General features: G+C 40.6%; 1 protein-coding gene across 4 annotated transcripts in view; it reads left to right on the top strand.

Annotated features, from left to right (window-relative positions):
• Window positions 1-9219: 9219 nt before the first annotated feature.
• COL19A1 (collagen type XIX alpha 1 chain) overlaps window positions 9220-24970 on the top strand; it is a 319412-nt gene continuing 303661 nt past the window's right edge. Inside the window, exons 1-2 of one of the 4 annotated variants that reach the window (XM_010975277.3) lie at window positions 9220-9333; window positions 21025-21151. In XM_010975277.3, coding sequence (XP_010973579.3) covers window positions 21061-21151 — 91 coding nt within the window. In that variant the 5' untranslated portion in view covers window positions 9220-9333; window positions 21025-21060. Of the gene's footprint in view, window positions 9334-10035; window positions 10234-10497; window positions 10584-21024; window positions 21152-24970 lie in introns of those variants that run through there. The other 3 variants (XM_031455936.2, XM_031455935.2, XM_031455937.2) reach the window with 3 other exon arrangements.

Consider the following 24970-nt stretch of genomic DNA (forward strand, 5'->3'; position numbering starts at 1 on the left):
TAAAGCAAAAATCAGTTCATACTGTTGCCCTGCTCAAACCCTCCAGTCCCTTCCCACTTTTATAGCACCAAATAGAAACTTCTCACTGGGGGGCCTTAAGGGCCCTGCAGGACTTGGCCCTGGAATCCATCATCTCTTACCACGCCCTCTTTGGCTCAGCCCTTCCAGACAAGAAGGCCTTTTAATGTTCGCAGAACAGGCCCAGCTCTGCCCGCCCAGAGCCTTCTCCCTGGGCTGCGCCAGCGCTCTGATCTTTACAGAGCTGGCGTTCAGATCTCAGCACTAGTATCACCCCTTACAGAGGCTTTCTAGGGCTATCCCACGTATAGCAAGTGGTCCCTGTCACTCTCCAGGAGTAACTTTGTGTCACTTTGTTGCAGAAAAATGTGCTACAGCTCAGTGTTACAGGTCAGTTGTGACAGCAACCTGGATCCAGGCAAGAGACCAAACAGCTTTCAGAGAGCTGGAGAACTCAGGTTTATTACGCCAGCAGGCCCAGAGGCGTTAACACTCCAAGCTCTGGAGCCCGTCTGTAGGTTCACACAGGTCTTTATAGGCTGCCAGTTTACACTTTGCAATATCATATGCAAATAAGGTATAACAAAAGTTGACTAATTAGGAACAAGCTTTGTAGAAATGGACCAATCAGGAGGGAGAGAAATGGACCAATCAGGAGTGAGGGAAGTGGACCAATCAGGAAGGAGAGAAATAACCAATCAGGAGTGAGGAAAAGGGACCAATCAGGAGTGAGATCCACTTTTCTAGAAGTTAGCCACTTCAGAGGCAAAAAGTGAGATAAAGCTGCTGGGCCAGGGAACCAGATGGTGCTGGCGGGAGAGTAGTGGCCCTGCCTGGGTGTCCTGCGAGTCTTTTTATGGGGCTTCCCACCTCAACATCACCTACACATTATTATAGAGAGAGAAAACAGTTAAAAAAAAGAAAAAAAAAAGATGCCAAGTTCTCAAAGGTTAGATGCAAAAGGAGAAAGGTTCTGGTCCCTTAGCATCCCAGTCCCTCTCCTTTGAGGAAGGCTCACCTGGCGCGACAGTCTGTCACCAGCAAAGCAATGGAAGCTATGACAGAAAGGGGGACAAAGAGCCGCCAGATTGTCCCTTCTCACCCTGTCAAGGTACTTTATCTATCTCCCTGAAGTGTGGCGAGGCTTTCTGACGACCGATGGCAAGATTCACTTCTTCTCTTGAGATTTCTGAAGCTGGGAAGCTTGCTGGATTCCCTTGAGCTAGCGGGGAAGGCGGAAACTACAGTCCAGGGTTTCTCAGATGGAGACAGCAGGCGTGCAGACATCTGGGTTCTCTACACCTCAGGAAGAGAGTGGGGTGAAGGATCCCTTCAGTTTCCGTGACGCTGAGTGAGAAGGGCTGGAATTAGCGAGTGGACAGAACCTGCAGAGCTGCAGCGGCAGCCGGTTAGTGGTAGTTGTAGAGGCAACCGGTACCCAGGGGAGGTGCGGACGGACCGCGAGGGGCTGAGTGAGGACGCGCCCTGTGCATCTTTCCAGCCGTGGCAAGCTGCCTGCAGCTCCAGCGCTCCGTCCTCTTACATCCGTGCTCTGGGCAATGTGACTTTAAAGCTTCTGTCATCGAGGGATAGAGCTTTGACTCTGACCCGACCTTGCGACTAGCTTCGGCCAGTGGAACGTGGGAGGAGTGGCTGAGCGCCAGTTCTGGGCCGAAGCGCAAGAGGCTGTGCAGCTTCCGCTCGGACTTGAGCCCCTGTGACCTCTTGATCAGGCGCGTCTGTTGGCGGATAAGCGGTCCCGTGGAGAAGACAGGACCTGTCCCAACTGAGCCTCTTACTTACTACCCGCCCACCTTTCTCTGACCTGCTAGCGGACGGCAGGCGCGGGGGAGAGCCCAGCGGAGACCAGTCACACCCAGCCTAGACCAGACGAACGTCAGTCAGCGGACTCCTGCACAGTAATAAATGGTTACAGTTTCAAGCTACTGAGTCTGGGGATCAGCTATTATAGCCAAAGATACATGGAGTCAAGAACAATGCCCCTTAATGCCAGCTGTGCCACGTACCGTAAGACTGTCATTCTAACAGAAACCGCTGGCATGAGACTGGTCCTTCCTCTGCTTCAGAGGACGCCTAGCTCCTGATGGGACCAGCATGCCCAGGGCTGGGGCCAAAACCCAGTGAGGGCACCACAGCAGAACCAGCTGAGCAGCGACCACGTCAGGGACGGGATTAGCAGGAGAGTGTCTGTCTGGCAGCCCGTGCAAGCAGGTCTTTAGATGAAAGATAGCGGGTTTTAACATGACCATCAAAACGCTAAAAGTGATTGTGAGGTTCTTATTCAAAACAAAGAACTACTCTGTATAGGAAAAGAAAAAAAAAGATATTCTGCAGTGTTTGGTTAACACCTGAAGTGCTTAAAAATAAGCGTAGATTTATGAACCATCATCATTTCCTTCGCTAGCTATGTTTTATGACTTCTCATAATTACTTGAAAGGGGTTTTATAAACATAGACGTTTACATTTAAGATGGATAAAAATGGGTTTATGTAAAATAATTTGACAGCAAGAATGTCCTTGAGTATCAGAAATGCAGGTAAATCTGTCACCTTTGATAGTGAACAGAACAGAGTCTAGTCAAATTCATCTTACCTTGCCTTAGTTGACTAGCATTTTGCCTATTTCAGTATCTTGGAATTTCTTTTCTGTTCTTCTAAGTCAGCATAGACTAAAGGATGTGGCAGCACAACATTTGAGTAAATAAAATAACTTTCTGTCCAACCCATCTAGTTCATGGTTTTCTCTAAATTGATTCTGGTCTTAAAAACAGAGACCTTAGGTTTATTTCACACAGTCTTGTAAGGGGATTATGTGGTCGCCATGCTCCTCTGAGGCCCCAGCTTTGTCTGGAGTTCCCCTTGCCTGTCTGGTGGATGATGTAGGGCTGCAAACAGGTGCTTGCAGAAGACAAGGCGCAGAGCAGCATGGGTGAGAGCCTGGGCTGGGAAATGGGACAGACTTGGGTGCAAATCCTGGCTCAGTCAGGGCTTCGTTCAGAGCTTTAGTCTTAGGGCAATGCGGTTGTTGAAGGATTTTAAAAAGCTAAAATATGTTGAAGGACTTTTAAAAGCTAAAGTATACACTAGGGGAGGGATAAATTAGAAGTTTGGAATTAGCAGATACACACTACTATATATATAATAGATGAATAAGAAGGTCCTACTGTATAGCACAGGAAACTATAGTCAATATTTTATAATAATGTTTAAAAAAGAGGTTATAATGAAGAGAAGCACAAACTTACTGATATAAGCCTGACATAATGTTCTAGCTAACTGATCATTTATGATGTGCCAATATGGAATTATTATTTTTAGATATTGTACACAGGATTGGTTATTTTAAAACATTCAGAACAGCAAGGTCCTACTGTATAGCACAGGGAACTATATTCAATACCTTGTAATAACTATAATGAAAAAGAAAATGAAAAGGAATATATGCATATGTATAACTGAATCTCTATGCTGTTCTCCAGAAATTAACACATTATAAATTGACTGTATTTCAATTAAAAATAAGTAAATAAATATTATCTACCAAAACAAAGGAAAACATTCAGGAGTTAGAACAAAGTTTAATTAGAGGCCATTTTTCATGTTCTAAGAGTAACAAGAGATTAGATAGAGCTGTTTTTTCATTTTCGAAAATGAAAATTTACCTAAGGTTTGGAAAAGAAGTGAAGAGGACGTAGGGTGAGGACATTTTCAACCAATCACAGCCTTGTCTTGATGTGGCTGTCCTCAGAGTCTCTGTTCTGGGGTCTTTCACAGGTGAGGACAAGTTATCCTGTGATTATTTTGGCAATACAGTAATTTAATTTCTTTGAGATAATACTAAATGGACTTACCATTTTCCATACCAACTCTGAGATTTAATCTATGCTATGTCATTAGAAACCTGTATGCCCTCAGTTGCTTAAATCACCACAGGTTCCATTTCAACAGATATTTGAAGATTCTATGAAGAAAAAAACAATTACTTGTACTAGGTCTTGTGGGTGTCATTAAACAAGGAGAAACACACTTCTAGTCCTCGAGGAGTTGATAATCGAGTCAGAGGGCCAGATACAGAAATGTGCGTGAGACAAGGTCACGGGAAGGACAGTGTCATCAAAAGGGGCAAATCGTGCTCTGCTGCTCTGAGGCAGGGTGTGGGGGTTGCGGGGGGGAGTCTGTTTGGTGGAAAGAGGCCAGGGAAGGAGCCGTGTTATGGAAAACACCTGAAATAAGCAGAATTTCAACAGCCACCTCATGTGTCTATTGGAGGCAGCAACTGGAGGAAGTGCGAGGAGACACTGGACTGTTCATTCTGTGGTCGTGAGTCATTAATCTAGCTGTGGCATCACATGCATTGACGGGAACTGAGTTGAGAAGATTGAGGTCACACTGCTTAGGGCCTCATCTTCCAGAGAAAGGATTTAGTTCAGCATAAAGACAATTCCTGAACCTTGTCTGAATAAGGAGAGAAGTGAGCTTCTGTGCTGATTCTTTCAACAGATATTTATTTTAGAAATAGTAAATTCATCATTTCACATGTAATTATTTACAGTGCCTCTTCTAGTTCTATGATGCGCTGATGATTTGTAAGGATATTTATTTAAGCTGACCAAGAATGGATGCATAATAATTGACCCTTGAAAAATGCAGGGGTTAGAGGTGCTGACCCTTCACACTGGGGAAAATTTGGGTCAGTGTGGAGTCTACAGTCAGCCCTCTGCATCTGTGGTTCTGCAGCCACAGATTCAACCACCAAGGGATCATCTAGTACCATGGGAGGTAGGTAGTGGAAAAATCCACATATAAATGGACCCGCATAGACCAACACCATGTGGTTCAAAGGGCAACTGTATTTTGTTCATTGAAATCTTTTGACCCTGATGCTTCCACATATGAATAGAGTTTCCCCCTCCTTTGAATGCTCCCTGTATTTTATACCTACTTTGTTTATTGCACATTGTATTTTCATTTCATAGTATCTATATCTGTATCTATATCCACATCATCTCTTTCTGACCAAATGTTAAACTCCAGGAGGTGGGGCCCATGTCCACCCTGCCTTTGTATACCCTACACTGTTCAGCTTAAGAGGCATCCAAAATAATGTGTTGAATGAGTAAAAGGTTTTTTTTAATTAATTTATTTTTTCCATTGTTTTTTATTGAAGTCTAGTCAGTTTACAACGTTGTGTCAATTTCTGGTGTACAGCATGGTGTTTCAGTCATACATGTACATACATATGTTCCTTTTCATATTTTTTCATTATAGGTTTAATTAATATTTGCTTTCAAATGCAATCGCTAGACTCAGTTTAAATGTTTTAAGTTGCATACTCCTCATTTTTATCTGGAAGATTCCTACTGGTAATGACTGAAAGGAGTACTTGAAAGGCGAAGTTCTCAGTCCTCTGGCGATAAATAGAACACCACACTTGTTAATGTTTGTTATACTTTATTACAACAGTAATACATATTCATTGTAGAAAATTTATATATTACAGGTACGCAATAGGAAGAAATCACAGTCTCCTATAATCCTAACTTAGAAATAACCACAGTCACTGTTTTAGAGGAGTTTGTGAAGCTGACTTTACATACATATTTTAAAGCATTGAAAGCTAATTTGCCCTTTAGGAAGGGCAACTATTCTGTGCTCATTATTTTGGAGTTGAAAATATTAATCCTCTCAAAATGTGTAGGGGAAAAAAATCACTCCTTTATAAATGTACATTTCTTTGCCTAATAATGTAGTTGAATATTTTTTCATGTGTTTACTGACCATCTGTATTTCCTGCATGAATCACCTCTTCACATTTGCTCTGTTTTTCTATTGGGATATATATCTCTCTCCTTTTAAAAAATGATTTTTGAGAGCTGGCTGTGTATTAATAAACATTTTCTCCAGTCACGCGTCTGCCTTTTAACATACTTCCTTTCAGAGTCACTGATCCCTAGGAAGAAGCTCTAATAAATAGAGTGAAAGTCAGCTCTGTGACCACGTCTTCCTCTCATTTCTAATGTCAGGAGCTAGAATGTCTTCCAGGAATGGAAGCAAACACAGCAACCACCAGTGGAATATTATCTCTAGGGGAAGAATTACTTTCTGAAACAATGGTAAGAAGAGCATTTAAATTTTTTAAATACCCTCGCTTACTTTAACTGATTACTAAAAATTTGGAACTAATACGATGGCTTACTTTTTACCCTTATTCGTATGATAGGACTATCATGTCATACTGGCTAGAAAGGAACAGGATGGAAAGTGCATGCTCACGATGACAAGTCAGAGCTGGTAATTACAGCTACAGTGACATCTGTTCCTCCGCTAAGGATGCACTGAAGTATTTTCACGGAGTTTTAGGAAAGTCAATGCATGACTGTATCCCATCCATTCAATAGAGAATAAGCACTCATGGTTCGGGAGCTAAGAAGTTAGCTGGGGGCAAGGCTGAAATTCTTTCTTCTTGGAAAATGGAAACTCTGATGGGGGAGAAAAGTCAAAGAAATTACAAAAAGGAAAAGGCAAAGCAACGCGGCTGGGCGTCCCAAAGTACACTGAAATGAAGAAAGGGAAAAAGAAATAGCCCAGTTAAAACAGAAGCAGCTAATGCAACATTGTAAATCAACTATACTTCAATCTTTAAAAATCAAAAAAAAAGAAAAAAAACGACTGTCAAATACCACCAAAAAAAGTAAGCGCAGATCTTTGTGTTATCGAACAAGTTCAGTAGCAAGTCTTTTTTTTTTTTTAACGGCATGATGACACTTCTGCTCCTCCAAAGAATAATTGTGTCTATGACTTTACAGAATCCTTTGTCTATTTAATTTGTTTGATGAGAATGTTAACAGTTTTCCCATTAAAGTACATTTTAAAACATTAAAACAAAAAACAAACGATTGAGAAGTAAGGCTTAGAAAAAAACACCTTCTTTAAATTTCTAATCATGGTTCAATTATCAAAATGTGGTGCAATGTTAATTTAAATTGTTTAAGTTATGTAAGTGGGGCATTAAAATATAGAACAGTTTTTTAAAAATGCATTTCAAATGGAATTTATCCTGCATATGGCATAAAAATACTAGTTCGACGTGTCTCCCATGGGGCATAAATATTGAAAGGAGTTTGTGTTTGAAATTTTAAAAAATTTTTTAAGGCACGCAAGGGTACAGCTAAACTGGGCATTAGAGACCCTGCAAGTTGCTGGAATTCAAAGTCCTGTCAGATTCCCCTATTATTTTCAGATGTTCATACCAGTGGTAGCTTCAGAAGCAAGCGGAAAGGCGGTTCATTTATAACTGTATGTAGGTTAGAGAAATAAAAGCTGCTTGGTTAGGGGCTCTTTGACTTGAAGTCACTGTAAAATTCAATGAAAACAACTGGATAAAGGACCAAGACCTCGGGATTCGACAGTCTGTGATCATGAAACCAGCCCAGATTCGAACACTTTTCTGAAAGAAGAACACAGGAGTATTTTATTTATTGATCTGAGGATGCTGGCGTTATCTAGGAACAAAATAAGCACAGACATGAATACTTTTTAATTTTATTTGTTCATTTCTCACTTTCTTCTGAACTCTTGGTTAGTTTAACACTGAGTAGGAAAAGGAGCAATTCAAGACAGAAACAAAAATGTAAAAGTATTTGGTTAGTTCGAAAACCTCTGAAAGATTATGAGATTATTAAAATGTATAAGAAAATCATGTAAGATGAAGTTGATTTAATTGTATTAAAACACACATTAGAGGCAAAATGTCCAGCTTCCTGTTAAGTAGTTTTAAAGTCTTCCTTTAAATAGTACTAATTAAATATAAATGTAAAGTTAATAATCTCTAAGAGAAATAAAGCCTGGATGCTTTTACTTCAACTCACTAGCAATTAAAAGATAAAGTACAATTGCTTAGTGAGAGAAAAAAAGATTCAGATCAGGGTAATACTATTTAAAAAATCAGAGAAAGATCGGCACAAGTCTGATGCAGGTTTGTGAACCGTGTTTTCCGAATAGCCATCTGAGCGGTGTGACTCGTGTGACATCCTCCTTCCTTGGCCTCTTTCCACAGTGAACCAAAAACCAGTGATGAAAATCACAGGAGAAGAAAACACACCAGGAGGTTTTAAGTCCTGACATAGAAACTTGGTTTGCATCACCATGGTTGCAAGACTCTGAAACTGCAGGGATTTTGATCACGCTGAAAGACAGGTTTAAAAACCACTTCTCGTTGACTCTTTAGGAGTTTCACTTCCATGAAGTGGAAACAGCTATCTTCTAAATTTTTTTTAACATTTTGATTTTTACCAGCCTAATTTTCTTTATTTCCTGATCTGTGAGCCCAGACCATTTGTGAACCCTATTTCTATGGTTTAAGATGACTCTTATCTTAATGATTTTAACTGTTAGTGATAAATAGTATAATTTATTCTTATTTATCTCCAACTGTGCCAATACTGAGCATTAAACCAATTTGTCTGTTTTTTAATGCCTGAATTCTATAATGGTTTCACTTTTCTTTCAAATATATATACATATATATATATATATATATATATATATACACAATATGTATTACAAATATACATACATACCTACTATATATAATCTGTCTACCTACACATACGCACATACACCTACACTGATCTGCAGAGAAGTGTCACCTTCACATGTTCCAAGGAGTCCCAAAGACTCCCAGATCAAAACCCAGGATCTGCAGTTTCAATTCACAGAAAGATACAATATTTAAAATCACATAATACTTTTGTGGACTCTGAGACAAACCATGTCCCACCACCCTGTATCCACGCACATGATCAGAATCCGGCAGGCTCTCTTTGATGAACTTTATAGAAACAGAAATAAAAGTAAAAACTGAAACATAAATGATTTTCCCTTTTAGCTCAAGTGTTAAAAAAAAAAAAAACTAATGATCTACTTGTGACTGGACGCCACATGCCATACTTTGAAGACACTTCCTAACCGAAGTGAGACACTGTAGGCACTTGCATCCATCCGTCATCCTATCTGTGAAACCGCTAATAAAACAGAAACCTGAAAGGCATTCTTCGTGGCTCCCAGGCGACAGGGCTGTAATTAAGGAAAACCTGGGCACGAGTTGGCGGAGTCCTGTCTGGCGGAGTCCTCCGTCCCCGCCGAGTGGGAGGGTCACACGGGAGAGACTAATAAGGGCAGGGATGCGTTCCCCTTCCCCACTCGCAGGGCGCTCAGTCACGGCGGTACGGCAGCCCTGCCCGGACTCCACTGCGCCTCCGGGGGGCCAGGCGCGCGCTCGCGGTCGCGGTCAAGGTAAGCTGCGCGGCGCGGCCACCCGGCCTCCCCCCTCCCTCCCGCACGCAGGCCAGCCCTGGGTCACCCGCTCGCTTTTCTCGTCCTCGGCGTGCATCTGCTTGGCGAGAAAACGTGAAAACAGTGCTGCGCGCGGAGCTGGGTCTGGGTGGCTGAACAGCGCACACCTGCAATTCTGCATTCCCATGGAGAGCGTGCGCAACGGCGGGGCCCCCAACGGGTGGCACGATCTGGCCACTTTGCAGGCTACACAGATTGTGGTTTGTGTGGCCGGGTTCACGGAAGGCAGGCTGCGGGCTACATACTTTAGTTCTAGGTGATTTGGCTGGACTGCGTGTTTGTAAGGCGGAACCAGGAGCCCTGCTGATGCCGCTGTGAACAGACACCAATACAGAAGGAAAACAAAAATCTATGAGGTTAAAGGCACAAAACAAATAAACTCAATATACATTCGTGCCGCTCGATTTTTTTTTTTTTTTTTTTTGTCTCGGTCTAGAGACGCTCCCCTCCCCTGGTAGCGAGGAGACAGTTAAGGGACATAAACAGGGGGGCGCGGGGCTGCGGTGCCTCCTCCCCGCCGGGTTACCGGCTCCGACCCGCGGCTGCTTCTCCGAGTGCGGCTCCCCGGGGCGCGGGCGCAGGCGGGGGTCCCAGGACTCGGCCTCCTCGGCCCCGGCCCTGCGCCCAGGCGCCCCCACCGTCCCAGCCGCTGCCTCCGCTGCCGGGATCCGCCTCCGAGGGCGCGGGGAGGAGGCGGGCCGCCCGCCGGGGCGCCCGCTGGAGGGTCCCGAAGAAGTTTGTTGGCCCGGAACCCAGCCCGCCGCCACCGCAGGCTCGCTGGCTCATCCCAAAGCCAGAGCTGCTCTACATCGGCGACCGAGGAACGCAGCAAGCAGGCGAGTCAGTGGGCAGACCAGCGGGTGGACCGGCCAGGTTCCAGGAGCCCCTAGAGGCACAGAGACGCGGAGTGGCAGAGGGTGGGGAGGAGCGGGGGTCCAGGACACGTGGCCGGCCAGCTTCAGGGCACAGTGGACTGGGGGTGGAGAAGAGTAGGACTCAGAATCCTGAAAATGCGTGGAGTTTTACTGGAACCATCCAGAAAATGTAGCAGCCAGTGATCTGAGCTCCTGCTTGAGGCTGGGAAATGGGGGTCAAGGAAATAACTGTGCTGCCTCCCCACAACCCATCCCCAATTCCAAGACTACTTGGTTCCATCTTCTGCTGGAGGAGTAGTTGGAGGACAAAACAAGGTGGGAGGACCATCCGGGTGGGCAGTTTGTATCTGCAGATAATGGCGCGGATCAGATAAAACCTCTCCAACAGCCCCCTCCCACCCACGCACAAAGAAAAAAAAAAAAAAGAAAGAAAAGAAAGGGCGACAGCAATGGTGCATCTTCTTCTGCCCCAAGCACCAGAGCCATTCTTTCAGGGATTTAAAAAAAACTGCTGAACTGAGTGACACTGTTACCCAAGGCAAGTTTGTGTGCTCCATGCACAATGCGGTAAAAAAAAAAAAAACAAAACCACAAAATGTTGGTGTTTAGAGCAGAGAAAGGTTTTTTTGCAGGGCTGAGGAAGGAGAAGGGGGGTGGGAGTAGGGGTGTCATGCCCAAGAAAACCCAGAACTCCCCAAAGGGGTTTTGGCAAAGCATGTTTAAAAGCCAGATGAGGGATGGGGGGTCGCAGGGTGCGTGACCAGCTTGTTCGGGATTCTCTGGTTAATGTGGAGGTAATGGGGTGGTCAACATTATCAGCCCCTAGGGCCAGATGGTCTGGGGTTCAAGCGGTCACAATCATCAAGTTGTTAATTACTTCCATTTGGCGGTGGTTTTAAGCATCTGAAAAACTCAAGAAATACGCATGAGCCACTGTTACCTGGTTACTTGAGAGACACGCTACAGCAGAGGCCATGGGGGAGGGGGTCTGTCCCTGGAAGGCCCCACAGGGTCCTGCCCCGTCTTTCAGGGGTCTTTCAGCATCTCCTTGCTGGTCCTTGGGGAGAAAACTGTAGGGCCCTTTCTAAGCAAGGATCTTTGATATGTGCCTGCAGAGCAGGAGCTGAAATGTTTAGGTTTTCAGATGGGGCAAAAAGTGACCCCCACGGGTGGAAAGTTCATTCTCTCCCTCGAGGGGATAGAAAATGTAGAAAGTGACAGGCAGGGCCTTTCCTGAGGTGTTGTCCAGCTGAGCTTTCCAGCTGGTCCGAGTCTGAGTGGGCTTTCCTGGGAAAGGAGGGAGGAGGCGGGCAGTAGACCAGGGGACTGAGCCCGAACCTGGTAAGAAAAGGTCAGAGAAAGAGCAAAAAGAGAACAGAAAACCAAATGTGATGATTGTCTCTGTACCTGAATCATCGGCGTCCAAGGAAACCACCTAAAACAGATGGAAGCCCATGGCATTTGCCAGTAATGGAAAATTCCCATTTACTTTCTGGGCCTTCATTTTAATCTCTCCTGCTGCAATTTTAGTTCTTTTATTTACTTCTTCCCCCCCAGCAGGCAGAGATGCCTGGTGGGTACACCGAATGGGTGTTTAAAAGGCAGGAGAAGATGTGGAGATAGAAACCATGGTTGTATGGCCAGTTGGCATCCTAAATACAAATTCAAGTGTGGAATGAAAAATTAGCATTAATACAAACCAGCAGAGCTGGAGAGATGCTAATGTATAACCTGGGGTGGGAGGATGCTGGAAAAAAATAGAATGGAGGACTCTGGAGTTGGATGATTTGAGGCGAGCCATGTGGAGGACGTGTATGCTAAAGAGGCAGAGAAGAAGGAGGCTTAGCAGAATAGAGCAGGAGGGGGCATTCCAGCCAGAAGGAATGGCATGTGTGAAGGCTTAGAGGTGAGGGTGAGCTGTCATGTGCCAGTAAGACTGAGAATCCAACTGGGGTGAAACTGGAGATGCCCCTGCCAAGTCAGTATCAGAGAGGAGACACTGAGGACCAAGGGACTCTTTAGGGTGTGATTTTGTAGGTTATCATTTTGCAGGTGATTTTGCGAGATCATCAGGTAAAGAAGTGGCATATTTGAAAACTGATATAAAGATGGAAAATGCAAGAGTGGAATTTTAAAAATAAAGTGGCATAATAGGCCTGTCTTATCCATGCAGAGGTTGTAAAGCCCAGAGCATCTCTGGTCCCTCTCTTTGAGAAAAATTAAAGATAATCCTGAGATGGCAAGATTATTAGATCAGAAAGCTAGTAGAGTCTTTCAAACAGAAACAGGAGGAAAAGTGAATGGATTAGGAAAAAAATATATATATATATATTTATATCTATTAATTTAAAATTTGAAGTGGCATTGGGTCATTTATCTAGAAATATCTGTGGAAATAGAGCTAGAGAAATAAAATCTGACAAAATAGAGGTCAGTCCTGATTGTTGCAATTGAGAACAGTATCAAAGATGTTGATACTGACAACTATAGTTCAGAGGAGCGAGTCAATAAAACAAAGAAGTCTTTTAACGGTGGAGAGAGTTGGTTAAGCTCAAGGGAACATGAGCTATCTACCCCCTGGGAAGTTGCCACTGGTTTTGCAGAGATAGGAAAACTACTAGGAAAAATGTTTTAGAGTTCATCACTTTTAGAGAAGGATAAACATTAAGAACCAGTGATATATACAAGTCCTTCTGTAGAGCACAGGGAACTATATTATTTTGTAGGAACCTATAAAGAAAAAGAATGTGAAAAGCAATATATGTATGTATATGTATAATCTTGAAACATTATGCTGTACACCAGAAATTGACACTACATTGTAAAGTGATTATACTTCAATTGAAAAATAAAAAGATAATGCAAAGGATCTTAAAAAAAAAAAAGAACCAGTGAGGATGTTTTCTGTAAAGTTCAATAGTATTTTTTTTTGGTCTCACTAAATAACTGAAATTATGTTCATTGACCAGTCTTTTATTATATTTCCTTATATTTCTGTGTAACTCTTCAGTTCATTCATATCTTGTGGTAAATATTAAGTCCATATCTTGATTTATTACTTGGTTTCAACCTTTCATTTGTTTTTTGGTAAATGTATTGCCTTAGGCTATATGCCTCTTACAAATTGATCAAATGAGTACCTACTAAATGCCAAGTTTAAACAAAATGCAAACATTAAGATATGATGTTCAGTACAGAGGAGACAGAATGCACACGAGTTACTACTGTGCGGTACAGACTGAGCCGAGCTCTGGGGGATGGTGAGGCAGTGAGTAATGAACCCCACGATGAGGTCTGCAGACTTCATAGAGGACACGGCATTGAACGTGTGGAAGGCAGGGTCAATGTCCAGCAGATGGAGAGAGAACTAGAAGAACATCCCAACAGCCTGTGCAGAAGCCTGGCATGGTTGGGGAACTGGGGAATTGGGAGGAGTGTGATGGAGTAGTTTGTTTGGAAGGAGGTTGTGGGACAGGAGCCTGGTCAGATGGGTTGAAGCCCCACATAACACAGCCTCGAGCGCCTCCCTTAGGCGTGGGCATGAGGAGCAGCAGGAGATTTTGATAAAGCAGAACACGAAAGCCATTAGGTCTTTGCTTTGGAAATTGAGTTCTTGGGCGGGAGGGAGATGGAACTACACGGAACAGGCCTGGAGGAGAGGAGGCTGTTGGAGTCTATCGCATTTTTCCAGGTTAGAAATGGTGAGGACATGAACTTGGGCAGCTTTTGTGAGAATGAGGAAGCTGGTATGGTTTTAAAAAACGTTTTAAAGGTAGAGGATAGAGGTTTGACGTGGGGGATGACGAATGATTTCGAGACAATTTTGAAATTTCTGATTTGGGTTCCTAAAGATGATGCCTGTAAGTGAAATGTAAAAATCAGGAAGTATATATGTATTTACATGAAATATAATGTGTACGTGCAGTCAAACAGTAATTTAAAAAAGAAGAAGAGAAGGGGGAAAAAAATCAAGAGGTTTCTGTAGACTCTAACAAGGGCAGAAACATCGCCCAAGCTGCAAAAGACTTCTGCAGACTAACCTCAGATACATCACTACGGTTGATGGCAAAACTGTGAAATAAGGCTATGTCTAGTCCTAAGGTCTTGAGGGTTTCTTGTTCTATTGTTGGCTTGGCTTTTTAACTGTATAGGAGTGACTTTCCAGTCGATTTTCTCCAATAGTTCATAGACTCTACTATAGCTTCACTAAAGATAGATTCTAAAGATCGGTAAAAAAACAGGTGTGTCACACCTGTTGTTTTTACTTACGAGATGGGTCGCTTCATAGCAGGATGGCCAGAGTCTCTTGGTGGAGTTAGGGAGGGGCATATTGGAGGGGAGTCAAGAAGGTTTGATTTAAAAATCAAGCCTCTACTCACTCACACAGCATTTATTTTTTTAAAAATATATTTAATGCATCAATTTAATTTTATTTTTTGACCTTAAAAAATTGATTGAAGTGTAGTCGATTTACAATATTAGTTCCAGGTGTACAGCAGAGTGATTCAGTTATACATAAACATACATACATATTTTTTTCTTTTCAGATTCTTTTCCATTATGTTATTACAGGAAATTGACTATAGTTCCCTGTGCTATACAGTAGGTCGTTGTACCCACAGCATTTCTTTATAATGAGTGCTCTGAAAACATACGTTCTCTCAGCCATTTAACAAGTCAAGCCTACTTTTTTAAGTCAAAGTTTTGGGTTGTTCATTTAACAGCCTCCTTAAAGCGAATCGATATTGCCTTCTATCTTCTCCTCTTTTTCTCCTTTCACTTGCCTTTTCCATGTTATTTTTGATTTTGATATGAGATCAAATTCTCTGACTCTTTACCTAATACAAGATTTCAAAGCTGCAGAATGAGCATTATAAACTGTTAGACGGCATAACGGTAAAATTATCCTGCAGGCAGATTTTGTTTGCTTTCCTTTGAGTGAGCCCTGACCATCGTATCTAGCAAGCCCCCGTTCCATCCTTCGATCTACGTCTTCTGTTTTCCTTTGCTTCCTAGTGCTGATCTCTCAAAGATAATGGACATGTTTGTTTCTTCTCAATCTTTATTTTTGGTTTTGATTTTAATATACCTTCGCATCAAACACCAGCCTACTTTTGCCTAGGTACTCAATTAAATGAAGTTTGTACAGATGACGATGTACTATGAAGTAATGGATTCTGCTAATCATTTGTAATTCAAATGCTACATTTTATATTATTTTTAATCTTATTTTATTATTTTTAAACTTAGGTACTGAGGTTGAACCCAGGACCTCGTACATGCTAAGCACACACTCTACCACTGAACTATACCCTCCCCACAAGATGCTACATTTAAAAAAAATCTATGTGAACGCACAAGCTTATTTTTAAATTGTATCAATCATGAGAAAATATGGCGATGCTTATCAAATTAAAAAAAACATGTTGTAAATAAGAAAAAACCCAGAGTGATACCAGTGACTGGCTCACAGCGGTATTCCCAACAACTCCGGTGTCCCTAGTGGCACATAGTAGGACCTCATCCAGTCACAGGAATGAAGGATTAAGGTTTTCCAGGGCCCTTGCTATCTGTTCTGTTCAATTGTAAACTTGACCTTGGCTTTTAGGTCTTTGTGAAAGTAGATTTACCAAGTTAAACGGAGGAAACGCATATCGGTTTTATTAGCATTAGTTTTAACCTTTAGGCGTATGGAATGTGGATCTCTTGCTAATGTTCAGGGCAGCCACACCTGCCTCTCAACTTCCTATAAGTATTAAATAAAATGCCATCTATCAGAATTCTGCCTCAGAAAGTGAGACCAGTATTCTCCATATCCTTCTTAAAATCTATCATGGGCCATCTTTGTACAAGTTGAGGGAAAAAAGTGATTTGGGGGCCCTGAGAACCCCCCACCCACATATATTATCCCGAGACTCTGCACGAGTCCCTCCATTGGGAAAGTATTGAAGGTCTGTGTTGAAGTCTTACCTGGGAAGAAGAACACATTAACCTGTGATGACATTGACTTGAATTCAATTCTAAAATGGCCTTGATAGTCACCTAGCAGGATCTGAGGACACAGGATAGAAAACAGGCCAGTTCTGATGAAGAAGGAGATTTTTTGATGGTGGACAAAGCATAAAATTGAGAAATCGAGAGAGGACACTGGAAGTGGGTCAAGGACGGCAGGTGTCTGGGGACAGTGAATAGCATCTGGGGGAGAGTCCAGAAAGTCCCCAAGGGAAGTTCTGCCCATGATAGTTTTGTTGGCGTTGACCCCGCAGTTTCCTACAGCAGAGTTAAAGATGTGGAAAAGGGGTGTGTGTGTGTGTGTGTGTGTGTGTGTGTGTGTGTGTGTGTGTATAACATACACAATGTTTTATTTTGAGACCTTGATAGGTTTTTCAAATGTTCCTGGCTGAGTGGAGTACATCTCTAATCAAGATCAGAACCTCTAATAGTAACACATTTTAGAAAGTTACAAAGAGGAAGGATGTCCATTATAATGACTCTTGAAATATAATAAGATTCTAGAATGCCTGAAGAATTACAAAATAAGATTAAATTATTGTCACTACAGATTCAAATATAATTCACTGTATCTCATGATCTAAACATTGGCTGTTTCTTACTTTTTAATTCAAAGAATATTTATTGCATCCCTGTTTTTCCAGGTACTAAGCCAGACACCCAGGATACAGTGATGGACAAGACATACAGTCCCTGCCCTCAAGGAGCTTAGATTTGAGTGAGGGCAGTAAACTTATGTGTGCAGACAGAATAGTCTGAGCTAGAGAATAACGGGGCCAGGACACTCACCGGTCAGGGGAGGGCTCGTCCACGAAGTAGCATTAAATTTGAAAGATGCAGGGTGAACAGGATGCAGCATGTTGCTGGATGTGGAAACAACACGCACAAAAGCCCTGAAGAGTGGGGAAGAGTCAGGTGCTTCGAAGACTAGGACATCAGTGAAAAGAACCAAATGAGACTGCCCAGGTGGGCAGGGGCCAGTTTATTAGGGGTTCCTAGGCTATACAAAGACTTCTGGGTTCCATACGAAGTGCAATGGGAAACCAGTAAAGGGTTTGAAACAGTGAAGTGACAAGATCCAACTCTGATTCTGAGGAAAGCTCTCTAGTGCTATAGAGTGGGGTTGGTCAGGAGCCAAGGATGGGTGGGGAAGTCAGTTAGGAAACTGTTGAAGAGTCTACACCAGGGCAACCTGACCTAGGATAGTGGCCGAGGAGTGGAGAGCAATAGGTGGGTTTGAGATACGTTCGGGGTGACACTGATGTGACTTGTTGATAGTTTGGATTTAGGAGATGGTGATGCACAAGGCAGAAGAATCAATGTGTTGCTTAGGTATTTAGTTTGAGCACTTTGATGGGCGCTAGTTATTGAGACTGGGAAGAGCATGAGAGTCAAGTTGTGGGTGAAAAACAAGCATTTAATGTGTATTAAGATGTACATGTCTGTGTGACCGCTAACAGGGTATAGTGAGTAGGCAGCTGAATGCAAAGTCTGAAGTTCAGAGAAGATGTACTTTTTAGATCCATCATCTGACAGATACTACTTAAAGCCAGGAGCACTGGTAGGATTACCTAAGGAGACATTATAATGGGATAGGAGAGGAGGGCCCATAGATACCAATATTAAGAAATCAGGTAGAAAAATGTTCTGACAAGGGGACTTTAGAAGGAAATACCAGAGAGTGTGAGGGCAGGAAGGCCAATGAGAGTGAGGGTGTCAAGAAGGAGGGAGTGATCAGCTGCTGGACATGCCTCCAAGAGTTGAATTCAATGTGGAGAGAAAAAGATTGACTCTTCTTCCAAGTTCTTGCTGAGCTTGGCCAGAGACATTTCAGCAGAGTGGTGGAATTCTTTAGTAACTAGAGTATTTTGTCAACTAACTAAAACATCTAGTCTTCAAGCATTTTGAATACATGAGGTTGAAGTTAAGTTCTGTAATCCTCTAAGTGACTCAAAGAAATAGAGGGGAGACTGCAGGATTGAACTCTCATGCTCACAGCTGTATAGCCCTCTGGTTCTTTGTTGCCAAAACAGAGACCAAAGCTTCAAACAACAGAAACTGTTTGGGATGCTTTGGCATTTCTCCTTTGTTCCAATATCAATATCAATCTCAGGTTGAATAGATAAATACAATTGAAGATTTTTACTAATTGTTATTTATGAATATGTGGAGCAAACAATTATAATAGCAGGGACCTTTCTGCACACTTACTATGTTCAAGGCCCTGTACCATATTCTTTCCAGGTATTAAATAATTTATACCAGCTTTCAGATGAATAAATGAAGGCTCAGTGAAATTATTTAACTTGTTCGTGAATGGCAGAACCCAGACACGAAGTTTTAACCACTAGACTACCCTGAAATTTGTCAACTAATAAAAATCACTTTGCTTAAAAATGCAAACAATCAAGGATCTCTCTGAAAGTTAGATCAATATTTGTGAGTTCACTTATTTGAAATAGAACGAGTTGCTTTAACAGCTACCAACTGACTTGAAAACAAAGTTTGCAAAGTCATATGAGGATTGCAACGATAGCTCGATGAGAGTGTTCAAAAGAAACAAGGCGTAAAACCAGCTGTTTGATATTTAGAACCACATATGGTTTTAATATTGCAATTACTGCTTCTAGCTATTCATCCAGAAATATCTAAATCTTGAATTAATTTTAAAATGCTGATCTTAGAGTATTTGGCACATGCAGAATATCAAAGATGGTGTCTTTAGTTTTTTTCCAAAGAGTTGGAACATTGACAACATCTAGGCATTGGTATGATGCATTATTTTATATTTGACTTGAAAACACTTTGAGTTATGGCAAAAATGATATAATATTATTTGTATATAAACTCTTACAATAGCTATTCTAATAATGTTGTAGTTGCTGAATACATTAAGAGAGCAAATTTTTACTTGCAATTTGTTTCCATGTTAGTTACTTCAATATAAAAATTAATTTAAGTAATGTTTCAGATTTCCATTGCAGGGATGATATTTACTAAGTCGTTCATTGTAACAGCTCCAAAGTAGGCATCTCCATTCAGACAGACAAACAATTATGGGAGGGAACACATTCATGTTAATAATGATGCCAATGACAGGCTCAGATGGGGTAGGCACTGCATATATCCATTTTTTTCCTTAAATAGAAAAAGAATACTTTTCACATGTGCAGTAATCACTCCAGTAGCAGGGACTCTTCAATGCAGTAATAATATAGTTAAGTTTATAGAAAATGTAACAATATTAGTGAAGCCCAAATATATAACACTACTATTCAGAAGAGAAAATAGAATTGTGAAATAATATATTTCAAAAATATAAATCATTGTATATGACACCAAAAGAAAAAAATAGATGAATTGGACTACAAAAAAATAAAAAAATAAAAACTTCTGTGCAGCAAAGGACACAATTAACAGAGTGAAACAGCAACCCACAACGTGGAAGAAAATATTTGTAAATCATTCTGTCTGATAAGGGGTTAATATCGAAATATGTAAAGAACTCCTACAACACAACAAAACCGGAACAAACAACCACATTAAAAAGTGAGCACAGGATTTTAATAGATATTTATCTAAAGAAGATATAGAAATAGCAAATAAAACATGCTTAACATCACTAATTCTTAGGGAAATGATCATCAAGACCACTGTGGGATACTATCTTACATTCATTAAGATGGCCACTATTAAGAAAAAAACCTCAAATTTACCCCTCCCCCCCAAAAAAAAACAGAAAAAAAAAGAAAATAATGTTGACGAGGATGGGAGAAATCGGAACCATTGTGCATTGTTGGTGGGAATGTAAAACGGTGCAGCTGCTGTGGAAAACAGTGGTTCCTCAGAAAATTGCAAGTAGAATGATCATATGATCCAGCAATTCCATTTCTGGGTATGTACCCAAAAGAACTGAAATCAGGGATTTGAACAGATTTTTGTACATTCATGTTCATAGAAGCGTAGAAGCGTTATTCACGGTACCCAAAAATGGGAGCGTCCAGTGTCCATCAGTGGAGGAGTGGATAAACAAACTGTGGTCTGGTCATGCAGTGGCATATGATTCAGCCTTAAAAAGGAAGAAAGTACTGACACGTGCTACAACATGGTTGAAACTTAAGGACATTATGTTAAGTGAAATAGAGTCACAAAGGGATGAATACAGCATGATTCCACATACAAGTTACCTAGGGTAGCCAAATTTGTAGAGACAGAAAACGGAATGGTGGTTCCCAGGGGCTGGGAGTGGTGGTGGTGGTGGGGGTGAGAAATGGGGAGTTATTGTTTAATAGGTCCAGATGCAAGATGAAAAGTTATGGATGGTGGGGATGATTATACGATGTGAAAGTACTTAATGCCACTGAACTGTACGCTTAAAAATGGTTAAGATGGTAAACTTTGTTAATGTATATTTTACCAGGATTTAAAAAAAAAAGATATATACAAATCATTGTAAGCTGTGTGGCTGTAAAAAATTTGGAAGAGAAATTTAAGTTATAAGAGGCTGCATGGATATTGGTAATTAATTAGGAATTAATCTGAAAATATTTTCAGAGCTCCTTCTTACATTATCAGGTACCTATGGCTATATGATGTCTAATTACATATATAATCGTATATCCAATTATGTCATTATATATAATGTAAAATCTACTGTGTTCTCTTTGGTGATGAGGATTTTCTGGATTTTCTGGAAAGGAACTGTATACAGTAAGTTCAATTCAAATATCCTGCTGTGTTGCAGATCCGTGGCCCCTGGTCCACGTGGTTTGGAGACACAATGACACGTGGCAGCTCTTGGAAACTCTGGCTCTGGGCAGCCCTGCTGCTGCTTCCTGCTTCCGCTTCTGTGACGGTCAGGGACAAGACAGGTATCCAGGCCACCTCCTTGTTCTCTCACCAAATGTTACTTATAAATAACATCTATACATGTTCATGTAAATGTCTTTATATCTAAAAGTGATGAAAGTAAATCTAGTTAAGGTTGAAGAGGTCGTCGATTAAATCTACTAGCACAAAATAGATAATAACTTATTGTTTCTCCCATTTACCTTCACATCACACATTAAGATTTTCTAAAGTTACCTCATTTTTTCATATGTGTTCTGTATTAGTCTAAATAGCCTTTTCTTTCTCTCAGTGATATTTACAAATAGAAAGATGTGTGTGCATCTCTGTGTGTATGTATATATATATATATATTTCTCCCTTTCCCTCTTTACATTATAAGTTATCCAAGTTATTCAAATTGTAAGTATGAAAACCCATCACCAGTTAGGATTAACCAGGGACAGAGCTAATGTTAATTATGGAAAAGTGAAAAACAGAATAGGAACTGTAGAAGGAAATGTAGTTTAATTATGTCTCAGTTTTGTATGTCTCAGTCTCAGATGAGGTGAACAAATGATCAACAGTCCTAGAGCATTTTTTGACCTAAATAGGTAAAATTTATTTGCAGTTGTTAAAGTATCAACCTCATAAATACTTCCAAAGGGCTGAAGGCAGTTTGAAATAATTACTTCCACCTCTGATTTTTAAAAATGATTACGTGGCTAATTTGGAAAACTTTTCTTGAATAGTGAGTATGTGTAAGTCACTGGTCTAGATGGACTTTGTATTACGAACTGGACAAATTGAAAAGCCATTTGCTAGGCAAAGAAAAAATTCAACTCTTCGGTGCAAAGCATCACATACTACGTATTCTGACCATTGTCACGTGTGATGATGTGTTTTGAGTCCATGAGTCTCACTGGGATTACTCTTTTGAACATTTCTTTAATAATTTTTGCAAAACAGGTATAGACACACCGTAGCAGAGACTTTTGAGTCTGAAGCCTACTCACACAATAAAAAAATCTTTTATAAAGATTTAACAAATCTTAGCCTCTCAGAGTGTTTTGTAAGTCTTTACAATTTTTTTTATTAATTTGGCATGAGGTACATTTCATAAAATAATCGACATGAAAGTAGGAATATTCTAACACCATATAAATGACATCCTATGGCTGTCATACTTTTGGGAGGAGGAAAACTCTTTCTTCAGAGAAATCAGGAGTAACTCATGGCAAATAGAAGTACATAAGAAAACAAACTTATGGTTACCAAGGGGAAAAGGGGAGGAGGGATAAATCAGGAGTATGGGATTTGCAGATAATAACTACTATATATAAAATTAACAACAAGGTCCTACTGTATAGCACAAGAAACTGTATTCAACACCTTGTAATAACCTGCAATGAAAAAGAAAATGAAAAGAGTATATATGTAACTGAATTATTATGTTATACACCAGAAAATAACACTCAACGTCGTAAATCAACCATACGTAAATTAAAAAAAAAAAAAAGGACACAGGGCAGAGAGTTTATTCTGATAATGTTGCTTTTCTTCTGAATTTATTTACATCTCTCCCTTTTAAGAGACATCCTAGGTAATGCAATTTGCTACTTAATCAGAGGGGCCAGGGCTTTTTCGGTCAGAAAAGAAAATGAGGCAGTTGCTAGGCACACGCTAGTGTTCCTGAAGATAATGATTTGAAGGATCTACGTAAATGGTTTTCCAGTTCTAGTGGGAGCAAGACTCACCAGGGGTATTGATTCTGGAGTCTCACTCCTGGAGATCTCTCTGACGCAGGACAACCTGGGGTGCGATTCAGTAATTAACATTTTTAACCAGCTCTTCATGTGAACCTAACGCAGTATGTTTGAGGAAAACAGAGAAATACTTGCCTTTGGGACAAGTAACGTTCTTTTTTTTTAAATTTTTTTCTCAGCTGTTTATCTTCCACCATATGCTACCAGGCTCCATTAATTTTATTCCATTTTATTGATTAATTAATTTTGCCTTTAATAACTCTTTATTTTGTGTGTGCGGTAAAAACATTTGATGTGAACTCTACTCTCGACAAATTTCTAAGTGTATAACACAGTACTGTCCACAACTTTGTACAGCGGATCTCTAGAATTTAATCATCCGGTGTTAACTGAAACTTCCCCCTCTTGGGATTCCCCTGAATGTTTTGGTCTTGTAGCTTTGGTAATTCAATTCTTTTTTTTTTTTTAAATGAAGTATAGTTGATTTACAATGTTGTATTAGTTTCTGGCGTACAGCACAATGATTCATTCATACATATATATATTCTTTTTTCATATTCTTTTCCACTGTAGATTACTGCAAGCCATTGAATAGAGTTCCCTGATATCTCAACACTTGAAGGTTATATTGTATATGGGACTACTGAAATGCATATATTCTGGCCCAATTTACTCTACCCAATTAATCTTTCTGAAAGATTTTCCTCCAAGTGTGAATTCAAAGTTAATCTGAACCCTCACAGACATAGAAAACAAACATGGTTACCAGGGGGGCAAGAGGGTGGGAAGGAATAAATTGGGAGCTTGAGATTTGCAGATATTAACTACTGAATATAAAATAGAAAAACAACAATTTTCTTCTATATAGCACAGGGAACTATATTCATAACCTCGTAGTAACCTATAATGAAAAAATCTAAAAATGAATATATGTATGTACATGCATGACTGGAACACAATGCTGTACACCAGAAATTGACAAAACATTGTAAACTGACTATACTTCAATTAAAAAATAATAAAAAGAAAAAGAAAATTTAAAAAAATTAATCTGAATGCTAATCAGTCACGTAACATGAAGCACTGAGGGAAATTAATAAAGAAGAAAAAGGAAGAGTTGATTTTCATCAGGCCATTTGGTGGGAGGTGCTGGTGAAACACATGCTAAACGTACCATGGAAATTGCTTGACTTCAAGTTGCATTTGCCTTCATTGAAAATGTCAGCACAGCACTGTCAGAGGGATTACTGAAGAGCAGGACACGCAGGGCACAGCCTGCCAGGGGCTCTTCTGTGTCTTGTGTATCTGATTCACAGCGCAAGGTTTCCTTTTTGGTTTCCTCATGTGCAGACCTGCGCGTGTGGTCACTAACCATTTACCGGAGGGAAGTGATTACAGCTAAAAATAAAATATAGCAAATCTGGGGGAGAGGCTAGGGTTTCAGCTCTGGACTCTGAGAAGTTGTCAACAGTCTGCTGTTAAAACTAAATATACGAAGGATAAATGGAGTCTTTTAATTGCTTTGCTTAACTCTGTGGTGTGCTGAACGATTACTTGCAGTGTTGGCCCAGTTGAGACAGAATTCAGAGTCATGTGGGGCGATTCAATAACTCTGAATATTAAAATCTGGAAGCTATTAAGGATTATTTATTTTACATTCTGTCATAAGTTTTACTTTTATATTGTGATTATGAGATAAGGCAGATTTGCATATTTTCAGGCTGCACATAAATAATTTGAATATGGCCTTTTCAACTAGTTGTCAAAAGACGTATGGGAAGAGAGTTGTATGAACGAATCCACGTTGCACAGACCATCTCAAACTTGCTATACTCCGTTTCTTAAAACTTTCCTCTATAACAGAAGCTTATGTGTCAAATAATTAAAGGTTCCTCTTTGTCTACTTTTCTAAAGCCAAAGTACTGAGTTATCATCAAAAGTAATAAAAACAGAAAACAGGGCAAGAAAGAGCAGCAAAACCAGCCAGACTTAGTAAAGAGAGACGTGATTGAATGTCATTTCTTTCACTTATGATAGTAAAACTTCAGGTTCAATTTCTTGATGGAATTAATTATCAATGGAGGTCTCCAACTATAA

Source organism: Camelus dromedarius, chromosome 6 (genome assembly GCF_036321535.1).
Source record: "Camelus dromedarius isolate mCamDro1 chromosome 6, mCamDro1.pat, whole genome shotgun sequence".
NCBI classification, from domain to species: domain Eukaryota; kingdom Metazoa; phylum Chordata; class Mammalia; order Artiodactyla; family Camelidae; genus Camelus; species Camelus dromedarius.